The 20,659-nt window shown below is 40.8% G+C and overlaps 1 protein-coding gene across 1 annotated transcript in view; it reads left to right on the forward strand.

Moving 5' to 3' along the window:
* Positions 1 to 20,374, forward strand: part of LOC139660115 (guanine nucleotide exchange factor VAV3-like) — a gene marked incomplete at its 3' end in the record, with an annotated part of 43,495 nt that extends 23,121 nt beyond the window's left edge. The window contains exons 3-4 of the mRNA XM_071538176.1: positions 19,750 to 19,808; positions 20,309 to 20,374. Coding sequence (XP_071394277.1) covers positions 19,750 to 19,808; positions 20,309 to 20,374 — 125 coding nt within the window. The remainder of the gene's footprint in view (positions 1 to 19,749; positions 19,809 to 20,308) is intronic.
* Positions 20,375 to 20,659: the final 285 nt, after the last annotated feature.

Raw genomic sequence — 20,659 nt, forward strand, 5'->3', positions numbered from 1 at the left:
ATCTCTCTGTGAGCCCATTTGATGTCTTGGCTGTGGCAACCATCTCTTATTGTTGAGAAGGAGGCTTCTGTAGGGGTATTACACCAGCAAACCAGGGGCTCTTCTGCACACACACACACCTACAAAGGCAGAGAAGCAGGCATTGTCATGAGGAGGGGGGGGGTGTTGTAAATGATAGCAAGGTAGCCAAGGTTGCAAAGCACATTTGGAGGCAAGATCCCTCTTCAGCATAGACGCACACAGACAAAATGTGTGTCTTAAAAGTGCTACATATCCATAACATAATTTCCACATTCATTTTGAGACATTAGTATAATTACTGTAAACAAATGAGACCATAACTGAGAAGATTGGCAGCCTTTCCCAGCCTCTACTCTGCATTTTACATTGTGATCCACCGGGTCAGATTTGGCGGGAAATCTGCTGGATCGCTTTACGGCACAAAACAGGAAGAGAGCGTTGTTCTTCCAGAGCAAACAGAGCTTAAGCTTTGAGAATTTCTGCAATGGCAGATGGCAAGAATGATAGAAAAAATCACTTCCAATGTGTTCATCCTCTTCAGTGAAGCCAAAGATCCTCGATGCGACGGAGGGTTTATGGGAAATGCGGTCTCAAATTTGAGAAACACTAGCTCTAACAAAACCACTTGCGTGAGATAGAGGCTACTAATCGTCTCCATCGTGCTCTCATTTGTTTATGGTAATCACACTGAGATATCACAATTAATTAGACAATGATATATTGCTGTTTAAAAATCCTCCACCTTTAAACTGCATGAGAGGGAACAAGATTGTGCATTTGCATATGAGCGCGTGGGTGTGCGAGTGCCTACGTGCTTGTGTGTGTGTTTGCATGCATATATGTGTGTGTGTGCGTGCGTGCGTGTGTGTGTGTGTGTGTGTGTGTGTGTGTGCTTGCAGCGATTCCCCTGAGGACTGACTCATCTCAAGTCTCAGCCAGCAGCAGGAAACAGGAAGAGGAAACGGTCACAACAGAGCCCAGTGTGGAGTCACACTCTGAAGCTCTGGAATGGCTTTCTCTTCTCTGTGTATGTAGCATTTGGTTATATTACTATATATAACTATAAGAATTCAGCTAATAATGCATACTAGTGTTATTAGTTGTTTGTTTTTATCATTGAATATTCTCACCAGCCTGCAACCTGTCTGCAGACAACTTATAAAAACACATATGTAATGCAATACATTTTTCATATACATGTAGTGTAAATGTGCCCCTAAATAAATGTGTGTGTGTTTGAATGCAACACACACAGGTTGATATGCTCCATTCCTTCTCATGCTGTCAGAGTGACAAATGCCTCTCCTGCCTGGTTGTATTCTTTACTATGGCCTCATGGGGCCAGCAAGCTTGTTAGGACTCATAGTATATATATATATGTGTGTGTGTGTGTTTGTGTGTGTGTGTGTGTGTGTGAGACCAAGACAATTGCACTTCCCCTTGATTTCCCGAGCTCGTCTTCGTGCCGTCCTGTTATGGGCTCTGTCAAGTGCCCACTCTTCCTGTGACCGGGCCGTGGAAATGTGTGTGTGTGTGTGTGTGTGTGAGCAACAGAGTGTGTGTGTGTGTATGTGCTAGAGGGAGAGGGAGAGAGTGAGTGTGTGAGGAAGCAGGAGAGAGGGAAAGACGATGAAATGGGACGGGGGGAAATTTTTATGCTCATCAATTTTTTTGTTCTTTCTCTCTGTGTATGTGTGTGTGTGTGTGTGTGTGTGTGTGTGTGTGCGCGTGATGCCTTGTTGCCCCATGCCAGTTCAAAGGCAGCCCCCCCATTGAGTGTGTAACACATAAACACTGCAGGTAGTCCTCCAACAGTGAAAACATGTAGGAACTCACAAGGAAAATGTCCAGCATCATTTTGAAAACTTTAATATAAGATGATTTTTTTTAGTAATAGGATACAGCAAAGAAAAATAGAATAAAAAGTATATTACATGAATATTTGTGTTTATTTGTTTTATTCTAATGCTTCATAGTCCAAGGTATAAGGACTCTAAGGAATTCAGTGCTTCGTTGTTTCTTTCAAACTCCGATTTGAAGCGCTATACCAACAAATTCTTCTTGCTGTTCTTCTTCTTCTTCTTCTTCTTCTTCTTCTACACATTTGACTCAGCGGGCACTGTAAGGGTGACAGTGATTGTGCATGCTGCGGGCCTTCAGTGTGAGAGCCGGGCGTTGCTGGGTATTGAGGTTACCTGGCTGCGCAGACATGCCGGGCTTTTATAGGCCACCGCTGAGTCTGGGCCAGCCGGAGAGCATGTGAAGCTAAGCCACCGTGGTCAGGATCAAAGACTACAAAGACTACAGTGCAGGTCTACAAACCAGCACCCCCCCCCCCCCCTCCCCTTCTCCCCTTGCTGCCCTACTTTTAGAGATGTGTGTCTTTTTTTCTCTAATACAGTTACCTGAAACTGTGGGTGGGAGACCTACAGCTCAGTATCTTACAGCAGAATGGGGTTAGAGTGATGTATTGGTTTGCCAGTGTACCAGGCAGATGCTGGCTTTTTATTAAAATCAGATCTGGTCCAGTCAGTGTGATCCACCTCTGATATGATGGATATGATGCAGTTTGACTGGTTACATAGTGTAGAATTGATCAATATTACACTGGTTGTCTATGGGAACTGAAGCCTTTAACCTTAATTGATTTTAATGTGATATTTTGATCAAATTCCACACAAGTGTAAAGGAATATATTTTAGTCTTAGTGTTTCAGAGGCTTTTCCACCTTGACAAGAATACCATTCTGGCAGAAACAAGTGTGTTTTGTGATTATGTAATAAAGTTTTGATAAGTGGTCACATTCTAAAGCACTGAATATCAGTACAAAATATCAGTTACCAGCAGTTTCAGTACAAAAATATCCGTATCAGCTTTCAAAAACCCATATTGGTCGAACCCTACTCACTGGATTTTGTTGGCATGTAAATAGTCAAATTTAAATATATTGAATATCGACATAAAATATTGGCTATCGGCAGCTTTAATCCAAAATAAAAGCTGAAAAAAAATCCAAAAAGTATCTCATCAGCCTTCACGTTTTATCCTTTCTTCTTCCAACGTGTGACTGTATATATGTATCTGTGTTATTTCTGTTTTCCATCTTCAATTTTTGCTTTTATATGAAGCACACTGAGTTCCCCCGTGTAGGAAATGTGCTGTATAAATACATTTTCACTTACAGAAACATACAGCGGTCGACTCCTCGTATACAGTTTGTAAACGCAGTCATAAAACTTTCATCCCGCCTGGTGATGACTGTGTGAGGTGCGTTTAGATTCAGGACATGGATCGCCCGCGGTCAGCGCTCCCTTCTCCTTCCAGATGGGCAGCCATGTGTTGAGATGCAGTCATGTTTAGACGCCGCGTGTTTATTTCCCCTCTTTCAGTCCGCTCTCCTCCTACTGCGGGGGCCAATTTGCCCTCTTCTCTTGGGGGATGGGGGGGGGGGAAGGCATTTTCTCAACAAAAAAACATCTTAAAAAAAAACTTTGCCGTAAATCTTTCATGAGGCGCCCGGAGGCATCTTCTGTCGTCTCTCCATCCGAACAGAAAACAGAAACAAATGGGATTTCACAGCGGCCGTTTACGTCCTTCTGATCTTTTTGGAGATGGGTTTTTTTTTTTTTTTGCGTCATATAAAGATCCTGCAGAGGACTGTATGCGTTTTCACTGAAGCTTTTTTCCAGATGCAGATGGGATTGGGGGGAGGGGGGGGGGGTGGTCTTTCTCTCTGTATGGCTTCCCAGAGGTGGAGGTGGAGGAGGCGGATGCGCTGTCACTCGCACTTGCGGGGGCGGGTCTAAAAGCTGATCTCCAGCCAGCGCAGACGCTCCGCCGGCTCAACAATATAGCCACCGGGTACGGACCGGTAGAATGTCTGGAAAGCAACGCTTCTGCTGAAATCACGTAGGTGGCTGGAAAAAACTTTTTTGAATTTACACGACGTGTGAAATAATAAACACGCAGAATTACACAGAAGCCTCGTGATTCAACTTTACATGGAAACGAAGACGCGGTTTGGTTTCTTGCTCTCTGGATGAATATGCAAAAGCCGAAAAAAACAGAGTTGCAATATGTGTCAAGTTGAGTTCATGAGAAATAATCCAAAAATGACCTCTGCTTTTGCCAGAGAATTGTTTACAAGATGAACGCTTATAATATGATCAGCCTGCTAGTTATTGGAGTGTTGACATGGTGACAAATTATGACATAAGCTTTATTTTAATAGCGTTTAGACAGAGAAATAAATACAGAAGAGCTGCTATTAACACACAGCTAATTCCGTATTTTTTTTGTGTAATAATTCTAAAGAAGTCATTACACTTCCTGCTCTGGAAGAAATACTGCTACTATTAACTCAGATGTGTGTTTCTGAATAGCCATAAATCATACTTGTTTCATAAGAACACAAATACAGCAGTTTAAGCCAGCAGCCAACACATCATCATCCATTACAGCTGTGGCTCCTCAGGGAGCTGTTAAGACAACAGTCGTCCCTGTATCTAGTCTAATATCCGATACTGAGCATGGAGTTTCTGCTGTAAGTCCATGTTCATGTTATACTCTAAACCTAAGCTGGTTGTTGATTAGAAGCAGGATCAGGGTTTACAGTATCAACCAATAAAGTACTCAAGATTCATTCTAACCATTAAGATTTACTCTCTTTGTCTGGTCAAGAGTGGAAGAGTTCTATTACAAAATGAAATATCCCCCATTTAAAAAAGTGCACTTCTGCTGAAATGAAAGTAACACTCACTATGGATTATTATTAAAATGATTAGTTGTTAAAAGTACTCAGTTGAATCAGTTGTACTTTTGAAATATTGTGCAGTGAACATCAGGTTATGCATTTTATCCCAAAAAGGATACAATACTGTGCAAAAGTCTTTGGCACCCTTGTCTTAGATGATTGTTTTCTGCATTAGTGTGTCAGTAGACTGCTCTTTATAGTATTTTTTTTTATATTTAGAAACTTTTCATTTCTTTAGTTTTGAATCTTTGCTTTATGGATTTCCTTTTACATGTGCCTAAGGCTTTTGCACAGTACTGTATATAGGATATGGAATGGAGGTTTTGGAATGAAACACTGAAGTTACTCTCTGCCCTTGTCCACTTAGTTTGCATATGGTTGAAATATGGTCCATGCATATGGTCCATGGTACGACTAGACCAGACCCAAACATGGTAAGGCACTCTCAAAGTTTACCTTAAAAGTTGAAGGGTCCAGTAGGTGAAACCAAAACAAATGCTACGCAAAATGCATCGTTTTGTGCCATTTTAATCTGAACTTTTTGTAATAAACATGTAATGTGTCTGAAGTGCCATACTGGATTCTGTGATGTTATATTGCTTGAGCAGAAGAAACTGAGAAAAACCATAAAGAGATCACAAGCAGTCGCATGACTAATGCGCAGGATCTGCACAGTGCGATTGAAAATGTGTGGGTATATAATGGTTCATGATTTTAGTGGGAGCTCCTAAGGGTATGCTAAGTGATGCCAACCCATTTATTCCATATAGATATGACAAGGCCATTTGTGGCTATTTTGTAGCAGTAGATATGGGGAGTAGATTGATTACACGGCATTACATAGGGACTGAATCAAATACAAAAAACATGCCTTTCAAACATCAACTTGATATAGAAAATATTACAACCAAAATATTTAACCTGATGAAAAGCATTTGTTTTAATGCATTTCATGGAAGCATTTTAACTAAAAACGTTACACATCAATGAATTCTGATTGCAATTATCAATGCTATGTCTGACAGGCCCTTTGACCTCCTTTATTTCTGCAGATATTTCCCCTGACACACCTTTTTGCTAGCATTAGCATAAGTCATCATCACTGATTTGAGAACAGTAACCTAGCATACACATCATACACATACAGCAGTAAATACGTATATATTATCACTTAATAGCTAACACTTAAAGCTGCACTCGACAACTTTGCACTTTGGAAGCCCCTAGTGGCAGCAAGAGGTAACTGTTGGAATCTTTGTAGTTTGAAGTACTTCATTACCCAGAAATCATGTAATGTGATGTCAGTAAACTGCGCAGTCCTTCGACCTAAACATCTTCTTAGTGTCTGGGGGGATGGAGGTGAAGCGGTTCAGCTTTGCCGCTTGCTCACTACTGTTTAGGACACTTTTGAATTTCACTCTTTTTGATTTGTCACTTCCTGTGTGAAGAAGATTTTCCATCACTGACATCAAGCTTGGGCAAATAGGGTGAATTTACAGCGTCACAATTAGTGGGGATGGAACACTTTTGTCTGTTGCAGCTCCACTTTGTGATTTAGACTGATAAGACGGGTTTATTTTTAGAAAGAAATCTTGCCTAGTGCAGCTTTAATAACACTAAATCAGTCTCACAAAGGGCTTCATAAATAATAAAACAATTATCAATAAAAGCTAATAAAAATTACCAGTTGACCTCAAATTTTAAAATGGTGCACTAGAGTGACAGCCAGGATTTATGGCCTCTGGATATGGAACAACTCAAATTACTTTTCAGGCTTTTAGTTCATAATGTTTTCAGCCAATAATACAGATGTCATTATGTTTAGCTTTTTCAATGGCGATTCAGATTTATGGTCCCACCCCAGTGAGTATCTGGTTGCCATGGCTCTGCTCAACAATATAATCCAGCATCGATGGAAGAAAGCCATAAAATCGCCGACATGTAAACTACCATGATGAAGTGTGGCGCGATGTGCAACGAGATGAATGAACGTGCTTTGGTCTTTGTTTACCTACGACCAGCACAGAGGGCTGTAAATCAAGCACAGAAGGGCAGTCTCCTACTTTTCATCTATATTTTTCATATGGCCAGAAAACTGTATATGAGCTGCCATTCCTGGGAAAATTGATTGTGAGATAAGGCTGTTGAGTAGATGCAAGAGAAGATCACACTCAACGGAAAGAAAAAACAAATCTCAAACTAAGATGTTTAAATGCAAAATTTTCACTTCTGACAATAAAGTGACATGCTCAAGTGAAAAAGTACATTTTCATCATCAGTGCAAAACATTTGCGTTTACATTTTGTGTTTTTTTGCACTTTTTGACTTGAGCACATGTCACTTTATTGGTCAGATGGAGGATAAAAACAGAAACTTTACATTCAGACACCTTGGTTTTTGGACTTGTTTCTGCATACTCAGACAATACAATAAGTGCAGATTCAGTTCAGCAGGTCTCAATCCTGGTCCTCGAGTACCACACCCATGCTGGGTTTCTATCCTGGATCCTAAGGAGAAGAATTGAAAACCGCTGATTCAGATAATGCTGTTGCTTCTCTCACTGAGTTTTTCTGAAAGTTGTTCTTTGTCAGACTGAATACACATTGGTCACACAGCAGACACAAAAGAACCAGGCCAGTTCCCTCTATCAACACTGTAATATCCTTCCAAGAGTTCACCTGCTTTGAGGAGAACTCTGCACTACACTCGATTTACATTATCTTGCTTCCAGAACGAATTTGAATGTAAAGACTGTGGGGAATTTACTCCAATTTACGGACTGTAATTCAAATTTCAGTGTCATTGTTTTGCACTAATGCCATGCTCTGGAATGGTAAATGGGATCCGCATAATCACTTCAGCACTGTCCCCTCTTTTGACTCACAAGGTCCCATGGGGTTTTCTCAGATAGGACCGGCTAAAACTGAAGCGTAGGAGGGGAGGCGTCCTTAACCGACGCTGCAGGATCAAAGGCTCAGGGAGGGGAGGGGGGAAAAAATCCTTAGGAATGTCCATATGGATTTTCGCTGACCGCCTTAGGACATCGTTTACAACGCGCACAACCCACTCAAACTCGCTCTTACACTCGGTTACAGTTCTGGCGAGGCTTTCAAGTCTTGGCTCGGCAAATGAGTCTACAAGGAGCCGGAGTCCGCAGCGTTCAAACAGCATTACGGTAACTTGACTTGGGCGGTTGTCTGAAGGACTCGACAGAGTTCATATTTTTTCGAGCGAAAGACCCCTCCGGGAGACGAGTTTCCCCCCCCCCCCTCCCCGGTTTGCTTTATTTCATCCTCTGTTAACTGCAGGATAGTGTTGCAGCGGCGAGGGATGGAGACGGTCCTGTCAGCGTGATGAAACAATGGAGATTGTGTTTTAGATCGGTGGGAAGAGTGGGCGGATACAGGAGGCTGTGTCTTCAGCGTGGCCGCCTCAATGTATTCAATGATAATAACAGCAGTGAACACCATAGCATGTATTAAATGAAAGCATGTATTAAAGGATAAATCCCCCCACCGTTACATATCTATCCGTGATGTTCGCTGCGTTCCAGGAGTTATTCTGCGATGTGGAGCGTTGTAAACCCACTTTCCCCTCAACCTGCCTCGTCTACTTCTACTTTAGCGATTTACTCCATTTCCCAGAATGCCTTTCGACAACCCCCAGAGAAGGAGCGTGAACTTGTTGCATTCAGCTGTGGGTTTTAGGTGTAAAGAAAGCGATAGCAATAGTAAAAACAAGAGTTTTTCCAGTCGAGAAAAAAGAGTCTAACTCTAAACACAACATGTCTTGTGGCTGCATTGCATTCTGGTCTGCATTCTGGTCTATATTCTGGTTTTCCCTGTTTCCGCCCACCCATCCATTATTGCTTTTGTACATGAAATCAAATGGGACAACAACCCCATGGCTTTTCCTACTAACCATTTGCTATCAAGATTAGACCAATATATCGGGCTCATATTGGGCTTTTTTTTTTTTAAATCGGCTACTAAGTGTCATCCACCAATGATATGATGGAGTTCATTTTTGGCATGAAAATAGTCAAATTTAAAGATATTGAATATTGCCATAATATAATGGCGGCTTCAATTGAAAAGTATCAATATCGGCCTTGAAAAACCCATATTGGTTGATCCTTACTTTATACTGTAAATACTGTATAACAAACAATTATAGGGTTTTTGTTATTCTGTATAGCAAAGCAGTGTGTGTGTGTGTGCATTTGAATAATGTGTATGGTGTGCGTGCATGCGTGTGTGTGTGTGTTTGTGTTGGCATGAATGTGTGCACTGCTGTGTATGTGGTCAGCTGTGAGCAGCAGGATCAGCTGATTCAGGCTATGTGTGAAATTTAGCCGGAGTTACCTCGCCTGTCAGCAGAGTAAGGATTTTGGCAGATCGGATGTGTGTGAGCATCGAAGCCCCTAGCTATGTGTGGAGCGTGTGTGTGTGTGTGTGTGGAAAACACATAAATGTGTGAGCGCGTGTGTGATATGTTCCCCTGCTAATGTGAGCATAAAACATTCAGGGAGCGCGGGAGTGAAGGATTTCGGGAATCTGCTTTGATTACTGGGGAGAGTGTGAATGCACGTGTGTGTGTGTTTGTGTGTGTGTGTGTGTGTGTGTGTGTGTGTATACCTAAGTGTCCTGAGGGGCTGTAGTCTGGGGGTTGATGTGATTTACCTTGGCAGCGATGATGCCCTTGCCTTTGACCTTATGCTGTCAGATGGGAAGGAGTTATTAGGCAGGAAGGAGAGAGACAGAGAGATAGAGAGACAGAGAGGGAGAGATAAAGAGAGAGAGGGGTGATATTCAATCTTGAAGCTTATACTGTTCTCGGCTTTCCTTCCATTGGAGCATGTTGAACTGAATTGAAATGAGGGAGAGAGTGAGAGAGAGAGAGTGAGAGAGAAAGTGAGAAAGTCTAGGAGATTTAGAGATACAGGGTAGTAAAAGGGGGATCAGGAGAGTCTTGATACTCCAGTGGATGGGGAGATTCTGTTCCAAAACAGAGTACGAGCCAGAAAGTGAGTTTTGGAAGCCAGAAATCTCAGCCCCTGGCCAAGTAATCGCTGAGTCATTGGTTTTGATCAAATCAAGAACCCTATCAACCCCTGCTGATATATTATGGTCATTTTGTGCTATGGGATGCTAAAAATCTTCCTTAATGCCCCTTTATCATGCAGGCAGTTAGTGAGCGATACATTTAAGTTCACACTTCACAGCGAACCAAAATATGTCAACTACAAACCAGAAATCCGCCAAGTAATTGTGTCCTGCTGTGGCATTTTGAGAGTTGTGATCACAACATGACTGATGAAAATGGTTCAATTTGTTCGCTTTTATTTGATAAGCATGCATAATTTACTACATGTATTTCTTTATTGATGACATCTGAATTCAGGATGTCAAGAGAAATTGGGGTCCACTGCCAAACCCTGAGGTCTCAAATAGTGTTTACCTGTTGAAAGCTGAGGTGAACGGTAACACTTTACAATAAGGGTCACTAAGTTAAGGGTTAGTTAACGCTTAATAAGCGTTAACTAACCCTTAATTAACAGTTAACTAATGTGTCTGGTAATCATTTACTAATGGTGTTCATGTTAACTAAGGTATCTTTATAAACTATTAAATAATGTATAAATTAATACCTTAGTTAACATGAACACCATTAGTAAATTACATATTAGTTAACTGTTAATTAAGGGTTAGTTAATGCTTATTAAGCATTAACTAACCCTTAACTTAGTGACCTTATTATAAAGTGTTACCAGGTAAACAGTAGTATTTACCGCTGGCATTGTTTCTATACATGTAGGCCTATGTGCATTTGCAAAGTGACATAAGTGTTCTATCGTTTTTTTCTGAATGTGTGAAATGAGAGAACTTTCTATTATTAACTATTAGTTACCTTTTCAAAATATAATTCACTAGATAGCTGGCTGTTTACTTGCTAAAGCTGCTGCCAGCCATCCCCCCCAGTCACTTACTTTAGCTTAATGGCTAGCTAGCTAGCTGCCAGCTGTGGTAGCAGCTGGTTTGATATTTATATAGGATAACCAGTTATAATTGCCAAAACATAGAATTACATTTCCTATGCAGAGGAGTAGCCTATTCATTTCCATTTTTGACATATTTTACACAAAGCACCTGGTATTTACCATCTGAAAGCAGAGGTGAACAGTGTTTCTTGTTTACCAGTTGATAGCAGAGGTGAACAGTGTTTCTTGTTTACCAGTTGATAGCAGAGGTGAACAGTTTTTTCTTGTTTACCAGTTGATAGCAGAGGTGAACAGTTTTTTCTTGTTTACCAGTGGAAGGCTGAGGTGAACACCATTTTGTAGAAGTCAGCGCTAAATCCCAAATGCATGAATGCAGCACTCACTAAAGCAGTGTGTGTTGAGGAGGAGGGAAAGGGCTAAATGATTGAAACTGTGTTTTATACAGAGAGAGAAACAGGCAATGAAGATGGAGGGGAGATGGTGAACGTGTGTGGCATTCCAATCAGCTATATGTCTGTATATCCAAACATGCTAATTATGTATTATGGCCGTTAATGAGCCATGGCACTGATTGCCAAACATTAGCGCTCTCTCTCTGAGCCAATCAGGGTTTTATGGGTCTTCTTTATGTGGATGGGATTTCATACCAGCTGCATCTGTCAAACAGACACACACACACACACTCATAGGTACACATGCGCTTGTGCATACATGCACAGAAAGGCACGCAAAGTACACAAACCACACAGTACACACACGTGCAAGTGCTGTCAATCGCACAACAGACACCCCCAAGCCCACCCACACACACATACACACATACACACATACACTTCCCGGAAGGAAACAAACAAAAATCAATTAGTCTCTTTAACATGTGTTCTACACACTCTTTCTCTTTCTCTCTCTCTCTTTCACACACACACACACACACACACACACACACACACACACACACACACACACACAGGGTTAATTGCATAAGTGGGCCCTTGCACACATTTTACATGCACAGCTGCTTCGGAGAGTGAATTGTATTCCCTCCAGTGTGTATTTTTTTATGGAAATCTGTTTGTTTTTTTTATTCCTCAGTGAATAAAACATCCATTATTTGTCACTAGGCACAATACCTGTAAAAGAGAGAAAGGTGTTAAATATTCACATGGCCTTTATTTCCATACAGTGTCAACAACATGTTTGATGTGAAAAGTGCATCAGAGAGGAGCCATTTGATTTTCTCTTTGAAATACAAACTGTGGTTTAATTGACAATTTTGCTGCATGTTCTACCATGCTTGGCCTTCAGAAAGGGGCAATAGCATTAATAGATTAGCAATCATTTTGAAAAAAATGGGCAATTACTTATTGAGTGATGCAAAAGCAGTTATGGAAGGAAAAAAGACAATTATAGATTGTGAGATTTTTGGACCCTAACAAAGCTTTATAGCTTTTTCTGGGTGTTTTCAAGCTTGTAGTGCATTTGCTGAATCAGGGGAGAAGTTGTTATTTTGTTGAATTTATGATTTGATTTGGTTATGTTCACACGGCAAAATCTCAGTCAAACCATAATTTGTGAACAGCAGCCATGTTTGGTTCAGGAAAGGACTTTTTTTCCATGGACCATCATTGACTTTTGTACAACATTAAACTCTCAAACTGTGGGAACTGTTGACTTGGTCTGATCTTGGTATTTGGTGCCACCCGAGTTCAAATGGCGTCGTTCTCACCTGCCCAAACAAACCAAACTGAACGCTCCAGAGTTCAAATAAACTGCTCCAAAAATGCTTGACAGAAAGCACTCCAGAGTTCAAAATAACTGCTGTAGTTTGTTTGGTGTGGTTGAAATCAATCCCTGGTTTGTTTACCCCCCTGCTTTGGTTCGTCTGGGGAGGTGAGAACACCCTGAAGGAAGGTGTTCCCAAACAGCTGATCCCTGGTCAGCCTCAGACAGCTTTCAGGTGAACCCTGGAGTGGTTTGGTTTCCAAGAGTACCATTAGGGATGCAGCAGTCATGTTTTTTTTTTTGTAAAAACTGCAAGTATAAACAGTAAAATGTCACTTTTTCAATTTCAGCACTGTGTTAACAGATTGTTCTTATGGCTGCATGACATTCCTGGCCTAACTATGGAAATAATCACATATAATAATCATCCAAACATAATAATTACATGTTAGTGTATGCTTCACTCTGATAGGTAGCAGGTAGTTTTTCATTGAAGCAGCATAGACTCTGCCTTCTGTCCAATACATTAAATTATTTCTAATTATAAAGGCTGAAATCAAACTGTACATTTGACAAAAGACAGCAGAATAGTCGGCAAATTGTACCTTTAATAAAGCTAATTCTAAATTTCTCATATACTGTTCCATAAATCTACTATTCCATTCATGTATGTCTACAAGGCCATCATTTTTTTGTTTTTAGTTTATTGGAAATAACCTAACAACATAATACTGAACAAATCAGCCAAAGCTGAAACGACAATATTGATTTTGGTAAAACATCAATATCACTGGCTGGCCTTGTTCATAAAGTATATTGTTTCTTTGCCAGGTTAACACTGCAGTATGGTTTGTTTGCCAATGAAACCCTGCAGTAAAGGAACATTCTCAGCTCTGATTTAGGAAACTATAAGTGGGAAGATGACCTCAATCACAGTCTGTAAACTGAATAAACTGTTCTATTGTTTTTCTCACAATAGGCCAACATAGTCTACAGGTTCCTCTGAGGCAAAGTAGTTCAACTGAAAAGAATAAGATAATGCTTTAGCAGGTAATCAGTCATTTGTAAAAGAAAGGAAAGAAAAGCAAACGAGCAACAGAAAGGAGGAGTATAACAGCAGGGTGTAGAGAACTGGGACAGCAGGCTGGCTTGTGTGTGAAGCCAATATGAAACTGTTGACATGTTACACATTCAGAATGCATCGCCCATCCTTGAGTGCCCTCTACCCTGGAAAAGCGTGAAAGTTGTCCCAGAATAAGTAAAGAGGAGAGCGTCGGTGGGTTCGCATGTAAATTGCAGGTATCAGAATTCATCGCTGTTTGCTCCCGTAGGATCAAATCCTGCCTGTCATATCTTCTGTGTGTCCTTTACTCTCTGTCCCTGCCAGTTTTTCTGCTAAAATTAGACCAAGATGTGGGTCAGATATTGGCATTGTATTAAAAACCAGATCTAGTCCTAGTCATTGTTGTCTAACTCTGCTGTGATGCAGCTTGTTTGGTTACATAGTTGTTGTAAGATACGACATACAATATGATACGACACCATATGATATGATACAACATGATAATATACGATATGACATATGATACAATACGATACGACATAACATACGATGTGATACAATGCAATAGAACTTTACTGTCAGATTTCCCTGACATTTATTATGCATCATAGCAGCTCTGTTTTACAAATATAACACACATCATATACAGGGCAAACACACAATCACATTGCACATGAAACACATGCGCCCATATATTGCACCCTCCACCCAAAATCTTGGTATTGCACATTATAGAATTGAGCATGCATGAATGTTATGAGTTTTAGTGTCCCATGCTGTTTTAAATGCTGTTTCCACCCTGCCAAGAATAACATACAGGGGAAAAAATGGAATACAATATATTTTTTTTAGGAATTATTGGCATGAACGCGGCGCAAATATCAGCTATTGGCAGCTTCAATTAAAAAATTACTGTATTGGCCTTCAAAATCCTGGATAAAAATATGTATCAAACCTTATATCAGATTATATTGTCTCTACTGTCAATGACCCTCCTTTTTTCTTTTTAGAAAATATAGATTATACTATACTATACTGAGAGCTGATGGATTTCCACTGACACACACACACACACGCACACACACGCACACACACGCACACACACCACACAAGTCTCTGCTCATCACCCCTTTCATCTTGGTAGACACATCCCTCATCCTGCTTTAATTGGTCTGGTCTGAATCCCATCAGCTCCAATGGGGCAGCCATGATGAGACAGGCTAAGTTTATTAGCCTCCATCAAAGGGGCCAGTCTCAGTGTCTTCCTGCACCTAACACTCATCTGCTGCATGGCTGCTGACCCACTGTCCTCTGCTTTATAAAGCCCATTCTGGACACCGGCTCTTTGAACTCTTCAACTTTGAACTCTTAGATGATGTCTTATAATAGCGATGGAGAGGAGTGAGTGGCGTATTAGAAATGATTGAGCGAGACTGCAAATTGAATTTTGTTTTAAAATGAGACACCCAACATAACATTTGAAGAAAGTGACACTTTTATTTTGAAATGTAAAGCTTATTTTGGAAAAGAAAAACATGTTATTACCTATTTTAAAGCGATACTATACAATTTCCGCACGTTAGCGGCCCCTAATGGCAGCAAGAGGTAACTGTTTGAATTTTGAGGACTTCACTACCCAGCTTCCTCACTCACTGCTGTTTGTATTTTGCTTTTAAGTTTCGATTTGTCACTTTCTGTGTGGAGATTTCCCTGTGACCACCGGAATTTCATTTGGGCAAATAGGGCAAATCTATGGCATCTCAATTAGTGGGGATGGGACACTCTTCTTTGTTGCAGCCCCACTTATGATTTAGGCTCAGGTGGGTGTATTTTTACATAAAAATCTTGCTTGTTGCCTTGCATTGGCATCCTTGCAGCTGCTGAATCCTGCTGTATTTTTACATACAAATGCATCACACAGCTTCAAGACTTTCCTACCAAATACTAACATTTCTAAGGATGTAATTATCTGTATTTACGCACTGCTGACTGATGAGGTTTTCCCTAAAATTTATTGCATTGTGTAATGAAACCCCCTTATCTTCTACTGTCCAACACACATTTTGGCTTTTTTTTTTTGGACATTGCACATTTCTTCTAGTAGTTGATGGGCAAAATAATTGCCCTGCGCACAGTGAGTTCAAAAACACTCCGAAAGTCTTCTCGGCTGTATGCGGAGGGCCAGTTTTAGTCGGAATGCGCGTGACTCATGTGTTCGCCGAGGCCCCCCCAAAAAAAAAAAGCACGACTCATCCCCCAAAATGGTCCGCCCGGCTAAACCTGGAAAGCCTCCCGAATGCTCCGCGCGGCGCACAGTAAATCTTGGGCTTTTGAGACGCGGTGTACCTGCCAGCTGGCCCTCCGGATGTCATGTCCTTCATCCATTATTGGAGCGAGCGTACTATAAACTCCGGGCTAATAACCGTCTGAGGATTACGCGGACGCCGGCTGGAAGGAGGGGAAGAACTCTCTCTCTCTCTCTCACTCTCTCTCTCTATCTCTGAATGCTGGAGGATTCACGCTGGAACGGGATTGTGTCACTCTCCCTGCGTGCGTCCGTGTCGAGGTTTTGGGGGGGAGAGCGCGGCACAAACATGTTGATTTTCACCCCAGCGTGTGTTAATAAGCACATATGCCGGGCTGATAATTAATGCGATGATGCCATATGTTTACGAAATGTTTGGTTTGTTGAATGATCTAGGTTTTACAGCACTGAGGTGATGACACGGGCCAAAGAAAAATAAAAAACACGAAAATGCCTAAATTTGCACTGAAAACAGCCCAAAATCTGTTTTTCCCAATTCTTAACTTCTTAACCTTCACTTATCCAGGAAAGATGGACTGAGCTCTGGTGCTGTTTTCCAGAAATTCCCTGCTTTACATTCATACAGCTCCACAACTTTACACTGGGAGCTGCCCAGTACAACCACAGCCTTCTACTGTTGACCTTGCTCCAGGGCAACAACATCTCTCTCTCTCTCTCTCTCTCTCTCTCTCTCTCTCTCTCTCTCTCTCTCTCTGATATTTTGATTGACAGCTCTTAGCAGGCTGAAGGCGCTGGACTTGTGGCTTGTTTCCAATGCAACATGTAGGCAAAGTTGCAATTTCAAGATCCCAGTAAGTGACTACAAGTGTGGTCTTACACTACATATTCGATGTGTACTGATCGTATCTGCAGTATAGGGATTGGTGCCTCTCCAGCTTCATACTCATGCTCTAATCAGTAAATTCAGCTGCTCACAGACACAAACTTTGGCACAATACAAAGCTTTTCCAACAGAACAAAGATTGTCTTGAAAATGCTGAAATGCTGCTATTTTTGAAGTTCATAGTCATAGCAGCTGTTGTTTAGAAGAGGATCCTTGGCCATTCAGGCTGAATCTCACTTTGTTTTATTAGACTTAACCTACCACACTGTTTTCTATCTGTTAACAAATTTTGAATAAGCAGTTTTTAACCATTCACCTATTGTGAATAAGCTGTTTTATCTGTTAACCTATTGTGAATAAGCTGTTTTATTTGTTAACCTATTATAAATAAGCTGCTTTATCTGTTAACCTATTGTGAATAAGCTGTTTTATTTGTTAACCTATTATAAATAAGCTGTTTTATCTGTTAACCTATTCTAAATAAGCTGTTTTATCAGTTAACCTATTGTGAATGAGCTGTATTTCTGAGAGTCAATCAATAAGCTGTTTGACCTATAAGCCATATCTTCTAGCCTATGTTATGGTTATTTTCTATTTTTTTCTAATCATATACTATTATTATTTCGTTTTTTTTATTTGTTTGAGGATTGTTTTAAGAATATCAGTGCATCATTTAAATAAGTCATAAATAAACACAATTGATGCACTTGTTCTGGTGATTGTTTTATAATATGCCAATAGTAGGCAGCCTGGATGATTTGTAAATTGGGCAGAACTTGGATCAGCACAATGAATCTCCTTAAAGTATCAGTGCTCCTCCGCTCCGTATGATCCACACGACTAAATCATAATGACTCGCTGCTTCTTTGTTTATCGCCGCCTCCTCTAATGGTGTGTAATCAGCCGCTGCTGTAGAGCCACTGTAGCACTGTCACCGACACACTGCTCCCTCCCACCGCTCAGCTGTTCACATGACTCCCGCTAACATTTCCTCCTTTTCAGCAGAGCCACACGTCACCAACCGCTCTGTTGCCTGGCTGCCACTTCTCTCTGTGGAGATAACACTCGGGCTTTGACAGATATATGGGGCTAGTATTGGTCTTTTATTAAAAATCTGATCTGGTCCAGTGTCGTCTACCCCTGATATGATGGATGTGATGCGGTTTGATTGATTACATATTGTATAATTGATCAATACACTGGTTGTCTATGGGAAGACTTTAACCTGAATTGATTCTAATGCAACACGCGTTATATCCTGGGTTTCAGTGGAGAGTTTTAGTGTCCCATGGTGGTCTAAATCAGTGGTTCTCAACGTGGGGTCCGGGGACCACCAGGGGTCCTTGAGGGGGTTCCGGGGGGTCCCCAGCAAATGATGAATTTTTAAACTTCACCATTATTTAATTTATAAGAAGTTAACACAATCAGAGAATGTAGAAGAATGACTGTTTTGATCATACTTTCACTGTTATCTCTCTACCTACAATACAGATAGTCATGGTATTCTGGACAAAATCATATCTAACAATAAAAATATTCTCAGATTTGGGTCAGAGAGACAAAATCTCATCAAATCGGGGTCCGTGGCTCTAATGTGGACTAAATTAGGGGTCCTTGATATGAAAAAGGTTGAGAATAACTGGTCTAAATGTTGTCTCAGAGGCTTTTCCACCCTGACAAGAATACAATCCTGTGGGAAACACTGAGTAGACCTACTGATACTAAAATACTGTCTATCTACAGCTTCAATCCAATTGGTATTCAGCATCCCATATCAGTTGAACCCTAATCCCACTACAACAGCACACTGTATGCAAGTCACATAGTTTGTCCCAGGGATGTCAGGAGCATATAGTGGCTTATGGGGGATGCCAGCTGAAATTAAATCTCTCTCTCTGTCTCTCTCACCCTCTCGCCCTCTCCCTCTCCTTTGTGTACCACTGTTTTATCGCTCGTTACTGGTGGGGGGAGGGAGAGGCCTGGTCCTGTGATCAGTATCGATCTTTGAGAGCTTATGCTCAAGGGCAAATGTATCCATGATGATGTGTGTGTGTGTGTGTGTGTGTGTGTGTGAGAGAGAGAGAGAGCATTGTGCATATGCTTTCATCCGCACCTCTGTGTGTTTATCAGTCACTAGATGAGCCGCAAAAAGGGATGAAAGTGAGTTACAAGCCGTTACGGGACAAAACGTGTCGAGCGATGATACAGCTTCATACTTCATTCAGCAGGTTCACTGGTGCTTAATCGGGCAGGTCACACACACACACACACACACACAGGGTCAAGGGCATTGCCATGACTGAGCACGGCAGCGTGAAATTACATGTCATACAAATGCCAATCATGTCTAGCCAGCAGGGCACATCGCTAACTTCATTACGACAGCGAGATCAATTAGCAAATCATCTCATCTGACTCTCCCCTGCTTTCACTGTGCTGCTGAATGCCGACTGTGTATCGCTGAAGTCACTTTTTTTTTTTTTTATCACCATGTGTTTTTTGAAAAATATAATGTGTTGCGAATGGGTTTTATGGGTCTTCAAGTCAAATATGGTAGGATTCCTACTCTTACAGTAATTAATGCACTGACTTTATACATATGTTGCAATGCAAGATCACCACTGGAAATGATTCCTATACTGAAAGTGCAGGTGTTCTGCTGTTAGAGCAGTAAACAGCACAGTTACTGTAAGTGTTAGTACAGTAGCAGTGCTGTAGTGTTTGAGAATGCTGCCCTCATGTGACTTTTTGCAGGAATACAGCATCAGTGTGCAGCTGAGCCACAAACTCCTAGATCAGTTACAAAGCTCTATTCTATTCTATTCTATTCTATTCTATTCTATTCTATTATATTATATTATATTCTATTCTATATTCTAGAAATTAAAGATAAAAAGGGCCCGATGCGTTTTAGCCCCATGAATAGTTGTATGCTTCCCATGCCATATATGTGAAGGTGTTATTATAAGCATGCTGCATTCCTTTTTTATCTCCGAAAAATATTATAATTTCAATAACATATCTTTCTTTCCCATTGCAGGTTATGGACACACTCTCCAAACTTTCCCACACAGCGGCTGCACAGCAGACTGGAAGCAGGTATGTCATAGTTTCAGAGTTGATTTTTTTTTTTTAGCCACATACAACATGTACCATTGCATAATTTGGAATTTGCATCATTCTGATATTTCAACCCTACATTACTGCATTTCACATTATGGGCTTCTGTATTGTAAAGACTGGAAGAGCTGTCAAACATGCTGACATGGGATGGTGGGATGATACAATGATGTGATGTCTAGAACTGATGTCCTAGTCTAAATTACGATTTAATATAAGGTATGATATATAAGATATGATCTGATACAATATGTGATGTGTTATGAGATATAAATATACATATACTGTATGTGTATACAATGCGATACAATATGACATGATGCAATACAATGAAATATGATATGATATGATGCAATATTACATGATGCGATGCGATACGGTACAATGCGATACAATATGATTCAATAAGATACAATATGGTTCAATACGATACAATAAGATAGAAGATTCAGTGTGTTTTGTGTTTTTTCCTTCTAAAGGCCTTTTCCAACAGAGGAGAGTGTTGAAGATGAGGATATCTACAACCACCTGGAAGACCTCATAGAGTAGGTTTCTCCTCTCCTCTCCTCTCCTCTCCTCTCCTCTCCTCTCCTCTCCTCTCCTCTCCTCTCCTCTCCTCTCCTCCTCCTCCTCTCTTCTCCTCCCCTCTCCTCTCCTCGACCCGACCCGACTATGGAGGACCACAAGTGTCACGGAAATAGTAATAAAGCATAAAGACTAAATTACAAAGTAATTCATTATTTGATATTTTAATGGGCAATAAAAAGAGGAATTATAAAAGAATTTACAAATGAAATATGAATCCATCAATAAATAGTTCAAATTAAAAA

Source organism: Centroberyx affinis, unplaced genomic scaffold, assembly GCF_046629955.1.
Source record: "Centroberyx affinis isolate AG114_WGS23_722 - 3 ecotype Tasmania unplaced genomic scaffold, CSIRO-AGI_Caff_v1 ptg000194l_1, whole genome shotgun sequence".
NCBI classification, from domain to species: domain Eukaryota; kingdom Metazoa; phylum Chordata; class Actinopteri; order Beryciformes; family Berycidae; genus Centroberyx; species Centroberyx affinis.